At 50.2% G+C, this 12520-nt stretch overlaps 6 protein-coding genes across 6 annotated transcripts; 3 read left to right on the top strand and 3 right to left on the bottom strand.

The window, feature by feature from the left end:
• Positions 1-1074: 1074 nt before the first annotated feature.
• Positions 1075-1526, bottom strand: A1O9_00043 (uncharacterized protein; the record flags this gene model as incomplete). The annotated part of the gene is made up of 2 exons (XM_013409207.1): positions 1075-1232; positions 1310-1526. 2 exons carry the CDS (start codon positions 1524-1526, stop codon positions 1075-1077), a joined length of 375 nt encoding a protein of 124 aa, XP_013264661.1.
• Positions 1527-1912: 386 nt separating this feature from the next.
• On the bottom strand, positions 1913-2164 carry A1O9_00042 (uncharacterized protein; the record flags this gene model as incomplete). The annotated part of the gene is made up of 1 exon (XM_013409206.1): positions 1913-2164. A coding segment is annotated over one exon (252 nt), but the record flags the coding sequence as incomplete, so codon positions are not given.
• Positions 2165-3010: 846 nt separating this feature from the next.
• Positions 3011-4692, top strand: A1O9_00041 (L-lactate dehydrogenase (cytochrome); the record flags this gene model as incomplete). The annotated part of the gene is made up of 4 exons (XM_013409205.1): positions 3011-3149; positions 3204-3703; positions 3763-4438; positions 4523-4692. The coding sequence occupies 4 exons, from the start codon at positions 3011-3013 to the stop codon at positions 4690-4692; spliced, it is 1485 nt and encodes a 494-aa protein (XP_013264659.1).
• Positions 4693-5728: 1036 nt separating this feature from the next.
• A1O9_00040 (uncharacterized protein) lies at positions 5729-6341 on the bottom strand (the record flags this gene model as incomplete). Its single annotated transcript, XM_013409204.1, has 2 exons — positions 5729-6011; positions 6100-6341. The coding sequence occupies 2 exons, from the start codon at positions 6339-6341 to the stop codon at positions 5729-5731; spliced, it is 525 nt and encodes a 174-aa protein (XP_013264658.1).
• Positions 6342-7573: 1232 nt separating this feature from the next.
• On the top strand, positions 7574-8251 carry A1O9_00039 (3-methyl-2-oxobutanoate hydroxymethyltransferase; the record flags this gene model as incomplete). Its single annotated transcript, XM_013409203.1, has 2 exons — positions 7574-7853; positions 7929-8251. The coding sequence occupies 2 exons, from the start codon at positions 7574-7576 to the stop codon at positions 8249-8251; spliced, it is 603 nt and encodes a 200-aa protein (XP_013264657.1).
• Positions 8252-9675: 1424 nt separating this feature from the next.
• A1O9_00038 (uncharacterized protein) lies at positions 9676-12220 on the top strand (the record flags this gene model as incomplete). Its single annotated transcript, XM_013409202.1, has 4 exons — positions 9676-9912; positions 9935-10777; positions 10844-11577; positions 11662-12220. The coding sequence occupies 4 exons, from the start codon at positions 9676-9678 to the stop codon at positions 12218-12220; spliced, it is 2373 nt and encodes a 790-aa protein (XP_013264656.1).
• Positions 12221-12520: the final 300 nt, after the last annotated feature.

Raw genomic sequence — 12520 nt, 5'->3', positions numbered from 1 at the left:
CATCTTCCCCACCAGAAGCCACGAAGAGCTTCAAAGAGCCATCACCAACTTCTCCGCACATCGAGATGCTTGTGAACGGTGCCGAAAAGGAGACTGCCCTGGCTTGCTATCCCTGGATGTGTAGCTGCTGCTGGATCTGGTAGGGTCACGGGCCACGCTTCATCTTAATGATCAAGTTATCGTCTCCGCCAACGACATGAACTCTCTTCACTTCGCCTCACGGCCTGTGGAAGCCCAGGGACCCTCGGGATTGCTGGTACAGTTTGCGATTCCCTCCAATGTTAGATCCATTGAGATTCCGTGAGAGGGCCTTTAGCAGATCGATTTGGTCGGAATTTGTTTGAGTGTATCTACCAACATTACAACATATCCTCCCAGCGTGGCCCGCCAAGGAACAGTAGAGAGTGATAGCCTACAAAAGCCACGTATTTGTGCAGCTCTACACGCCGGTAGGGTCAACGGGTTCGCAGTCGAATCAACGAGGGATTCAGGGATACGGGCTCTTCCGACCACGCCGTCAGCGTTGGATGACCCTGTGCGAAGATAGTAGAGAACACACACACACAGAGAACGAGAGAGATTGGTGTGGCGCAGTGGTATAGCAGTGGGTATGAGGTAAAGAGTGTGAGACTCGCCCATCTACAATACATAGCATCTATGTACCTGGCTGACTAATGGCCTGGGCGCTAAGGCCCAACCGGATCTTGGCCCAGGCTCGCACGTGATCGCTCATCCAGGCGGGCGAAGAGCAAGGGCGGCATTACCCTCTTTCCAGATTTGGCGGGAGCCGCGAGCACCGCAGTTATGTGATTATCGATGCCAAGGCCTCGCCCGTCGACTCCCTTTTAGATCTGGCTGAATGCCGCCCTATTTACGCTTGGATTGCCGCTTCAGTAGGAAACGTTTCGTTCATCAACTACCACGACACTGTGATTGATTAGACAAGATGGTAGCATGACGGTAACTCAAATCGCACATGGAGTTATCATTAGGTGACGAGGTAATGTGACTGGGATTGAATAGAAAGCAACTACATCGACTGTCTTCTATCAAATTGATTTTCTCCCAGGAATATCAGTTCACCGTCGCCTGTGCCAGACTTTGAATAATGTTCGCTCCATCAAACAAGCCACCTCCTGGAGCTTTCGCTCGGCAAAGAGTGTTTCCTCGCTCAATCACGTTGGCATCACATTCGAGGTTTGCCGTTGCAACACAGCTTAGTCTTCCTCCGCCTGCAAAGTGATTCACATGTTAGTCATCCATCGGTGCGAGAATTGAGGGGCGAGTGGTTTATAGTGGCAGTCCTTACAGTCGTTTCCTCCTGGCACACATCTTCCAGCTGCCCCATTGGCGGCGGTGCATGCGTCTTGTTTCAGAGACGTGTTGGCAACACAACAAGCTCCACTAGGCACGGGTCGATTTCCGTTCTGGGGTGCTCGTCCGAGGACAGCTCCAGCCGAGACAGGTGAGAGCGCGGCGAGCCCGAAGAGGGCAGTAAAGAGTGTTGCGGTGAATGGGATATGCATCTTGAAGTTCGATTGGATATGTTTGTGTATTGAGATGTGTATGTCGTGTGAAAATAGCAAGAAGTTCGACCAGCGAAACGAAGTGAAGTGGCTGTTTTTTGAAAGATGGGTAGCGAGGAAAGACTGGTGAGCACTGCTGAAGAGCCAGATCAACAAGATGAGGGAGCCAGACGAGGTTTAAATAATACCTCAAGACATTGAGCTATCGCATATTCCTTCTAGTATAACGGCTCCCCACAAAACTAGAGTCAGGTCGAGCTGGGCTGGCGACGCCGACACGTAAACTATCGCATCACAATATGATGACGATGAGGAGGAAATCACTTACTAGGCGACCCAGCCTCCTATTGAAGCTATGCACCTTTCCTAGTCTATATATGGGTCCTAGGGATTCGGTGATGCTTTCCGAAGAATCTCAGCATTGGCCTAGGACAGTGTCGATGTACAGATACCTTATCCATACCAACACATAGCTGCTCACCGTTCTTGAAGCGTATGTAGGCGATCAGTTTCCCGGAATCACCTCTCTCCACTGCTTCCACTTTGACTCCTTGCGGGTCCCAGTCTTCCTTCATCGGCACCCACGCCAATTCTTCCCAGATGGTGGATGAAGCAGGAGCGGAGGTCTTCTTTTTCCTCGTTTCACAGCCGGAGCCGGGTGCCCCTTCGCCTCAGATCTGAAACGTCTCAATTGTTTCGACTTTGTCTCTGTCACGGGACTGGAGTCCATGAAGTGCCAAGCCCCCAGTCACGTGACTTACGTGTAGAGTTGTACCAGCGCTCTCTCTCCTCTTGATAGTCCTTCGTACTAAATTCGATCATTCTTGCGCTCAAGCAGTGTCAGTCTTTTCGAGTGCATTTTCTCCAGATACATGATACTGGTATGATACTGTTGTAAATTTTCGGAAGCGTAGCTTGGAGCACAGTCGGTTCGGGACGTATTTGAAGGAGAAATCTCTTCAGCGGCAGGCTTAGCGCTCGCTCTTCCGTGTTTTCTTTATCTGGACATCCTTGCCATTTAGTCTCATAGTAGACCTTATCACGGACACACCGGTGACCATGGATTGCTTCGACACCGAAAACTCCTTCTAAATCTTGGTCATGGTCTTCTTGTGCTCGTCATGCTAGAATCTCCTTCTCAGAAATCGCACAGAACCCGCGAAATGAGTTTTGCTTGTCCCCGCCCGCTAGCGCGTCCCCGCTAGCGCTGCTCCCTACGAAACCGCCATGCTCGTCATGGCCGTTAAGCCCCACATGTGTACGCCACGTCAATCTCCAAACTGTCGACCGGCTCGAGCATGAGACATCTTCGGATCGACACGGAGAGCGATTATGGTATGAAAGCAATAATTTGAAGTTCATATTAGCTATCCAGAGGTGAGAAGTGGGGACTGGCCATTTCAAAGAACGTCGCTACTAAACACTTTGGAGCAGGAAACGGCTGCTCTGAGCCTGGCGTGAGTAGACGGATCCGACAAGGAACAATGGCATCGTCTAAGAAGAGATTGATCACTGCGGCAGAGGTTGAAAGCCATGGGAGACTAGACGACCTCTGGATAGTAGTCGAAGAGAAAGTGTACGATATGACCAGATTCGGCCCAGAGCACCCTGGAGGACAGGCCAGTACGCAGACATCCTTTTGTGTAGCTAGGGGAACGTCAAATTGACGATGTGCAGTCATTCAGCTTTACGCTGGCCGGGATGCCACTGAGGCATACAAGGAAATCCACGAGCCCAGTCTTATTATGACCAATCTACGGCCAGAGGAGAAAATCGGTGACCTTGACCCAAGAACAAGCTTCAGGGACCCACCGCCGAGAAAGGGTGAAAAGATAGAAAGGAATTCAGCAGAAAAGCCACCTCTCCAAACGCTCATCAACTTGTTCGACTTCGAAGAAGCAGCAAGGCACTCCCTTTCGCATAAGAACTTTGCTTTCATATCAGGAGCCTCCAACGACAACATAACGAGGGATGCCAACCGCAATCTTTTCGATAAGATCTGGTTCCGGCCTCGGGTTATGAGAAATGTGGCAAAGGTGTCGACAAAAAGCAGGTTGATGGGCCATGATGTGGCCCTTCCACTATGGATTTCCCCGGCTGGTATCGGAAAGGCCGGTGGACCCGAAGGTGAGCTCGCTCTGAGCAGGGGAGCAGCAGCCAGTGGCATCATTCAAACGGTACAGCGCTAGATCTTGCTATCTCTCGTTGCGTGTTCACAAAGATTGACGTCGCGCAGATATCGACTACAGCCTCGTACCCACTCCTCGAGATTCTTGACGCTGCGCCACCAGAGCAACCCTTCTTTTTTCAGCTCTATATTAACAAAGACCGCTGCAAGACTGAGGAGCTTATAAGCATTATCAACAATTGTACGCAGATAAAAGCCTTGTGGGTCACGGTGGACCTCCCCGTCGTTTCGAAACGCGAAGCTGATGAGCGCCTTAAACTCGAAGCCATATACTCCAGTGGCATCACCGACACCAGGAGCTCATTCAGCGACGGCAAAGGTACCGGCCTTGCCCGTACTGCTGGATCGTATATCGACCCATCTTTCTGCTGGGAGGACCTGCAGTGGCTGCGAAAACTGACCAAACTTCCTATTGTGCTCAAAGGGATCCAATCTGCCATGGATGCAAGGATCGCAATGCGCATGGGTTGCCAAGGTATTGTGGTCAGCAACCACGGGGGCAGAGCATTGGATACTGCGCCCGCTTCGATTCTCATCCTTCTCGAATTGCACAGAGAATGCCCTGAAGTCTTTGACCACATGGAAGTATTTTTGGATGGAGGAATACGGCGGGGCTCCGACGTTCTGAAAGCGATCTGCTTGGGTGCAAGCGGTGTAGGCTTAGGTCGACCATTCATGTATGCCATCAACTACGGGAAAGAGGGTGTGGAGCACCTAGTTAATGGTGAGTTAGATTATTTCGCCCCAGTATAGCACAGCTCATATTCTATGGTATTAATCTGGGCTAACCCGGCTACTGAACTCCCAGTCCTCAAAGATGAGGTAGAGACAGCTATGCGTCTCGTGGGGCTGAGGTCCCTGGCCAATGCGGACGCTTCGATGGTCAACACGGCAGAGCTCGATGCTCTTGTTCCTCGCGGCTCTCGGCATCCGTATGCTCGCAATCGACCCCGGAAACCAAATAACTTCCATTTATGAGTCTCGGCTAACTTAAGGAAGATGGAACAGTGCGTAGTACGGAATAAGGGTCAAAGTGAGGTTGTCAAGCTGGAAGGTATTGGCAGGCTCTGGTCTGGCTGTCGGTTCCCGTTACATTCATGTATTGAACAAGCATAAGTATTGACACCTGAGACCCAGGTACAGGTCTGCTAGATTACTGGCATAGCTGCAATGACAGCTGAGGCACTGTAATAACATCTCGCCTTCCTTAAGTTCCACCTAGTAATTAGTAATTAGTAAGAGAGTCTTTCTATTCCGGAGACTAGCGCTACCCTCAGCCACCCCTGTTTACTCATCTCATCATCGAAATCGTAATTGGATATGTTTATCTGTAATCTTCCAGGAAGAAATTGCCTTGGCTAGACCAAAGATGGACGGAGTATCATCGTATGACGACAATGAAGGAGGAAAACTCGCGACTTCTAACAGCTTGCATGGCGTCTGAACTTACCTGTGTACAGCTATTTACCCCTGCTCCGTTGATACTCTACCATGCTTGGATTGCAACAAAACTCAACCCCAACATGGTACAAAGATGAGTTATGTGAGTGAAGTGCCATCTTATTGGCCTTTCTATGGACTTGAAACCTCAAATTCTTGACTCTGTAGCCTTTCGTCGGAGATGACAACTTTGAACACATGCTTCCCATCCTTGGCTTTGACATTGTGCACCGTTTCAAACGCCTCTAAACCCTCCTCAAATGGAAAAACGTGGCTTATCAAGGACCTGACATCAACCCTCCCGCTTTCAATAAGAGAGATGGCATCCTCGAAACAATTCGTGGTATACCTCCATGTGCCTGTTTTGAGGTGGGAAATTAGTTAGTATTGTGGACAATTGCTGCAGAAAACGACCTTTGGAGAATTGAGGCAACGACAATGATACTCTGTAATGACACACCTCGCACATTGATTTGTTTGGAGCAAACGTCCATCATCGGTATTCTGGGCCATTGGCCATTATACACTCCAACCTGGACATCTTTCCTGGTCTTAGTATTGGGGATCAAATTTTCTAGGACGCAGGGTTCTCACAAGTTCCTCCCGGTCTGACAACCTGGAGACCGATTTGCATGCACTCCTCCGCACCAGCAGCTTCGACTACAACGTCAAAGCCACGATAGAGCCCGTCCACTGAGCTGAGAATGTGTTGGGACACACGTTGGGAATATTCTTCGGTCGTTTCGCTCTCACCTGCGCGTGACGGGTTGACGAAGACATAGTCGGCGCAGTACGACTTCGCAAATTCGGCACGATGTGGCTGAATTTCGAGGATGGCAACCTTCTTGGCAGAGTACCTGAACGACATAGGACGATGTTAAAACTCAGACATCGACGTGGCGCGAGTTTTGAGGTGATCTGAAGTCTTGGGATTATGATACGTACGCTTTGCTGATTGCACCAAGCAAGAGCCCAATGCACCCACCTCCTAAAATCATGACATTCTGGTTCGCTGTAAGACCTGCCTGTCTCGCCATCTGCAGAGCGATTGCAAATGGTTGGATTGTGCCGGCTTCGACCCATGATATCTTGGGCGAAATTCTTGCCAGTTGCACAACCGGCACGATCTTGTAGGTGCATAACGCACCATCTTGAGGCCCGGTTCCAGGAGCACCGTTGTAGCCCATTGTCGAGCAAATATTGGATTGCCCGGTCGTACAGTCGTCACATCTGTTGCAAATGGTGACGTGTTAGTATGCCATAATGCGAACACCTTCTTGCGGAGCAGGCATGCTTAGCTAGGCCCAACTTACGCCAGGCACGGTAGTCCTGGTTTGATCACTGTACGATCACCTGGAGCCCATCCGAGCACGTCGTCGGCCACCCGTACAACCTCCCCCGCGGCCTCATGCCCGACTACAAACGGCTCTTTAATGATGTCAGGACCCGCCCGCCCTTCCTTCCAGAAATGTATCTGTTTTCGACAATTCAAAATTAGCCAGTTCCTGCATCTCACTCGAGCTGTGTTGCATCACGAGTTCAAGCAGCCCTCCCTGCCAGAGCGTCGAAAGGAACGAAATGTCTTCGGGGGCGGCGAAACCTATACCGCAAATGTATGAACTCACATCCGAACCGCAAATCCCCCCAGCACGAATACGAAGAAGCGCAGTTCCAAGAGGAAGTGGTTCCCCTGGCTTGTAGGGAGGACTGTCAGCGTAGGAACCGACTTTAACAGGCCAATCTCTGATCGCAATGTCATTTATTTTGGAGATGACGATGGCCCTATTCTGCTCGAGTTTGAGATCGAGGTCGCTTGAACCCTTGCTTTCCATCGCTGCGGATTTTCGACGTGGAGGCCTACGAGATTAGTTTAATATTGCCGAATGAAGAAATCCCGAATACCCTCTGACGATCAAGGGGGTGGAAGCAGCCCCGAATTTGCGGAATAAAAACGCGATTCTGTCACTCGCAGAAATGGCCAGGCCTTTATCCATGCAGGTTGTAGTTCGTCCATCCGAGTGTCTGCCTCAGTCACGCTGGTCATATCCACTTTGAGCGATTCTGGTCTTTCCAAGGTAAGCCCACAACGACTCAGCTGCTAGTGTAAACGGCGATCCGGGATGCAAACATCGATGGTGAAAAAGAGAGGGCCACCAACGTGGAATTTACCCCGCTAGCGTGCGGGTCCGGCATTGTTTTTCAGTCCAATGTTCAGATGATCGATCAAATGTGCAGCCATGCACTTTAGAAGATTCGTGAAGCGGCGCGCGGCAAATCTGGTGCCTGATAGATTGTGCTCATTGTCTTGTCGTTGATGCCCTAGGTGTTTTGAGCATCCATTGTTGTGCAACGCGATCACACAAACGAAATCGTATATATGCATCCAACGTGAAAGCCTGGTTTAACGCAGCGGTAGACAATGGGTGCAGTCAACAAATTTCTGGCATCATGCCAAAGGGGTGTGGCTGCTTGCACGACTGCTTGGGACTACCCCAGCGCTTTACTGTGTGAAAGAGCTGGCGTTGACCTCGTCCTGATTGGGGACAGTCTGGCCATTGTGGCGCTGGGGCAAGACAGCACGAATTATGTGACTCTCGATGAGATGATTTATCATTGCAAGGCCGTCACTCGAGGTGCAAAGTCACCACTACTGCTTGGGGATATGCCAATGGGGTCATACGAGGTTTCGAATGAACAGGGTAAGTCTGTGTACCTGTTCATCCAGATGTTGATAAATCAAAGGATCGATTTAGGCTGACTAGAGAACTGCTCAGCCATCGCAAGTGCACTGAGGTTGATCAAAGAAGGCCGTTGCGATGCTGTTAAGCTTGAAGGAGGGGTAACCATGGCTGCGAAGGTCCGGGCCATCGTCGACGCAGGCGTGCCGGTCATAGGACATATTGGGCTCACCCCTCAAACCAACATGGGAGGAGCGGACGCAGGAGTTGCAACAGCAACTCAGGCAGAAGATACATTGAAAGATGCGCTTGCGTTGCAAGACGCAGGAGCCTTTGCTATCGTGCTCGAAGCAGTCGCGGGACCGGTTGCTGGCTGGATCACATCGAAGCTGCGCGTTCCAACTATTGGTATAGGGTAAGTGGACAACACTTGTTCAACCCTGGATGGAGCAAGGAGGTATACCTCATCTTATGGCACTCTTCCTGATTTGTATTAGCTGTGGGCCAAACACATCGGCTCAGATCACTCTCCAGTCAGAACTCTGCGGATATCTAAACACGACCTTTGCAGCTGTGTAAGGATCTCCAAATCTGCTCATCCCGCGGCATGGTCCCTAATTTCATCCCACAGTTGGCACAAGAAATATACCACGGTGGGGGAGTCGTCGTTGAAAGCTCTTTCGCAGTACAGAGAAGAAGTGGCAAATGGATCGTTCCCAGCATCAGAGAATGTAAGTTCAGTCAGTCTTCTGGTCGTCAAAACCAAGAAGCCCTGATATTGACAATATTGCGCTTAAGGACTCGGTGTTCTCATCGGAAGAGTTTCAGAAGTTCGAAGCATTAAAGGGTAGGTATTAGCGCCTGTTCTGCTTCGCCGCGAGAGCACAAGACGACAACTGCCAACAGGGCACGAATTTATCAGCCGGGATCATCTTAGAAAATTGTACCAGATATTCGTGTTCCCCTTTCCCGGTGCTAGACTAGCACATATATACTGCGGACGCCGTATAGAGACTTGCATCAAAAGTGGTTTGCCAGGTTAATTGTGCTCACAAGGGTATGCAAATGCCGAGCGACGTCTCATTGAGTCCTGTACCCTCATAGGCCCTAAGTTTAAGCCACTTAAGGAAGCCCGTAAGGAAAGTCACCTTTCGGCATTCCGCCCCTATGGTTATGGCGGCCTACAGGGATAATATAACTAGGTAGTTTCCGGAAGGATCCTGCTAGTCCAGGGCGCTCCGCTTCTAACCGAGCGTCAGGTGACCCATGGGGACCCCGAGCTTTTGAGCACTCCCCCGGTCGGACCTGTGGCCATCATGCGCACTCTCGACTCCTCAAACGTTATCCTTTCCTAGTTTCATCGACCAGGTTCTCCACCACCATGCAGACCACCATATCGTGATGATGATGGTGATAATGTCATCAACACCATTCCATTCTTTGTCAATAGAACGGTCCACGCTACAGCAAAAGGTAACGTGTAGATGTCCATCTATCTAATAGGATAGAACCTGAACTCAGGGACAATCTTTGACGCAAGTGATGCTGACAGAATGGACCACCAACCGATACGCAAGCATCAGTGTGCAAAATGCGGACAAGTGTTCGCACGTGCAGCTCATTTGCACCGCCATCAAGCAACTCATAAAGAGTGAGTTGAACATCTCTCCCATCGGCAATATCAACCAGTTGCTGAGGGAAAAAACTCAGAGCTTGGGAAACCGAACCGATTCTTTGCACGCAATGCAACAAGGCCTTCTCGAGAAAGGACGTTCTCATGCGACACCAACGAAATGGCCAGTGCAGGTTCTCGGGGGATAATAGCTTACCACCGCCAACCATGATGCCAGTCGAACATGGATTGGATCTCACATTGTCGGAAACACAGTCTCAACCCGGTGCATTCCTGTCGGCAACAAACATAGCTGATGTTGGGAATGTCCCCATTTTGTTGAGCTCCTCTGACGCCGTACAAGCAGAGCCTGCCATGAGGTCTGTTAACGCAGATAATCCCTCTGCATCGTCGGCGACTGGAGGAGACCACGCAGAGGTATTACTTCCACGAGAGATCGCGAGCTCCGTAGGATACTCACAACTGATAGGGCCTTTATCACGACGATCCTCCCTTGCCCGCATTCGGCCCAATGTTCGGCGCCTCCGCAGAAGAACAGCTAACCCCAGAGTTCCTGGGTGACTCGATGCAGACACGCCATGAACTGGGTTTAGCAAGCTCCGAGGATACTCTCATGCTGGAATGGGAGGCGAACGCTCGATTCGATCTCGCGTACCTTGATTGGTTTGATTTGACCCTTGATTCTGCCGAGGAACCAGCAATTATTGAAACATCCGGACTGGCCGTTCCCTCGGAAATCCAGAAAAGCGCATGCGATTTGGCAGTCCCAGTATCGAGCACCCGCCAGCCCGAACTGTACAGCAACCTGAACTATCCCAACACCTACTCGAATGCCGCACTTCTACCAGACGACCAGACACAGCATCATCATCAAGACGCTGTGGCAGGAGGTAACACGTCTCTGACTCAATATCCAGGACTTGTTGGGTCCAGTAACCCACGTCAATCGCTGCTGCGACAATTCCAAACCAGCGAACAGCTGCGGAAGTTGATGGTGAATGGTAGGGATATTAGTGCCGTCCTCGAAGGGTTCATGTATATTCTCTCTGGGGACACCCTGCCATCACTCAGGACGTTGAACTCGCAATTCTTCCTATCATACAATCTTTTGGAGCAGTTCTTGGATCTTTACAAAACCCAGTTCCAGCCGATCTTGCCGATCATACATCTACCATCCTGGGATCGATCGATCGCTCCTAGTGTTTTAGTATCTGCAATGGCCTGCATTGGCGCGAAATATTCGACCATAGAGAACGTATCGGCCCTCTCAAAGGGGCTAGGGCTGATATGCTCGATAGGATTGATGTCAGTGGTATGCGTGAAAAAATCACTCCTGATGTACTTTCTTCAACCTTCGTGTTCTGACAAAACAGGGTAGGCTGGACCAGACATGCGCGGCCTTAGCCATCACTCACACTTTGCAGCAGCTTGCTTACATCAAATTCACGCATTGGGATCCGGTGACCGTCAAATATACGACAATGCTGAAGCCGGAAGAGGAGCACTGTTGTCGCTCTTTAGAAGAGCGGGCCTTTTTAAACCACATACACAACTGAGGCCTGAAGATCAGAACAACGCTTACTCAGAAGCCGGCGATGATCACAGAGCACAAGACTCACCCTTTTCATGGCAACGATGGCGCGACTCTGAGTGCGACTTACGGCTAGCATGGGCAATTTTCGAGTACGACTGTACGCTATCAACCCTCACAAATCGAAGGGGCACCATAGATGTGCACGAAGCGCCGGATCGCCTACCTTGCGCAGAAACTCTGTGGGAAGCTCATTCTTCTCAGATGTGGAGAGCACTGGCTTCTGTCAAATCAATGCAGCTTACTGGCCCTCGCTTGCCTCTTGTCCTCCAACAACTTGTTTCACAAAAAAACCTCACACGTGACGTGACCTCTTGGTCGAGAAGACTATGCTCCCAGGTATTGACTCGACAAATGTGGGATCTTAAACGGATAGAAACCGCTTACACACCTGATTTTTTGAACCTGCCACAATTGTTTCACATGCACCAGCCCGCAAACACGATTTTGTTGCGAGCCCTGACCTTCTTAAGAAACTCGATGAAAAACCCGATTTCAGCCTCCGATCTTGTTCATACCCAGTAAGTAGGGAGTCCACCCACATAACGGAAGCCCGATCCAGAGCGCATATTACTTCTGGCAGCTGACCTTCCCTACTGCTCCAGTGTTACCTATTTACTCTGCCATCATGCGCATTTATTCACATCCAACAGCGGCCTCCACCTCATTGTCCACCTTTTCAGCAATTTCTTTCAAGAAGCCCATGAAGTCCAGAGGAAGCAAACTCATGCGCTTCAGCAACGTCTGCGTAACCTGCTGCAGCGAGATCCTATTCGAACGAGGAGGCTGACATGGCATGCTGCACAGATTGTCGGGATTGCCCATGAGAACGCTGTACATGCTCTCTGCAAGACGACACTGGTCTTCACTGGCTACCTGTACCTCCTTACATCTGTCAGGTATGGCAATCTACAGAGTAATTGCGACTTTGACCCGCCCGTCCAGCTCGACCGACTTCCCTGGTGCCAAGACTCCGAGGAGGGCGCGGAAGTGGAGACTTGGATCGAAATGGGCGGACCTGCGGCCGTCGGATCTGTGTCGAACCTTTGCGACAAAGACTGCTTTCAAACATTGAAGGCGAATGCGATACAGACTATCCAGGATCTGAAAACTTGGCAGCTAAACCAGAAGTTCTGCAAGATTATCGATGCTTTCCCCTGGTAGCGTTTTATCTTTTGAAGCATTACTGAATTGTATTCTATACAACAAGGTTGAAAATTGATTGACCGATCTCTCATAGAGGGGAGTGCGGGTGTTCTTTATACTTCCAAGAATGCTATGATACCAAACTCTTTAGCATATCTAAGATATGATCGACGAGTCACATCATCTAATTCCACTATTTCAGAGGCATGGTTGAGGCAATGACTATCAACTTATGATCCCAAGACCCCCTACATTGGCAAACGAATTAGTCTTCCCGTCATGAACTTGTAATTTTGATCTCTTCACTTACTCCATCCA

This window comes from Exophiala aquamarina, assembly GCF_000709125.1.
Source record: "Exophiala aquamarina CBS 119918 chromosome Unknown aczIA-supercont1.1, whole genome shotgun sequence".
NCBI classification, from domain to species: Eukaryota; Fungi; Ascomycota; class Eurotiomycetes; order Chaetothyriales; family Herpotrichiellaceae; genus Exophiala; species Exophiala aquamarina.
Note: the sequence above shows the minus strand (reverse complement) of the source record. Positions and strands in the feature narration are given on the sequence as shown.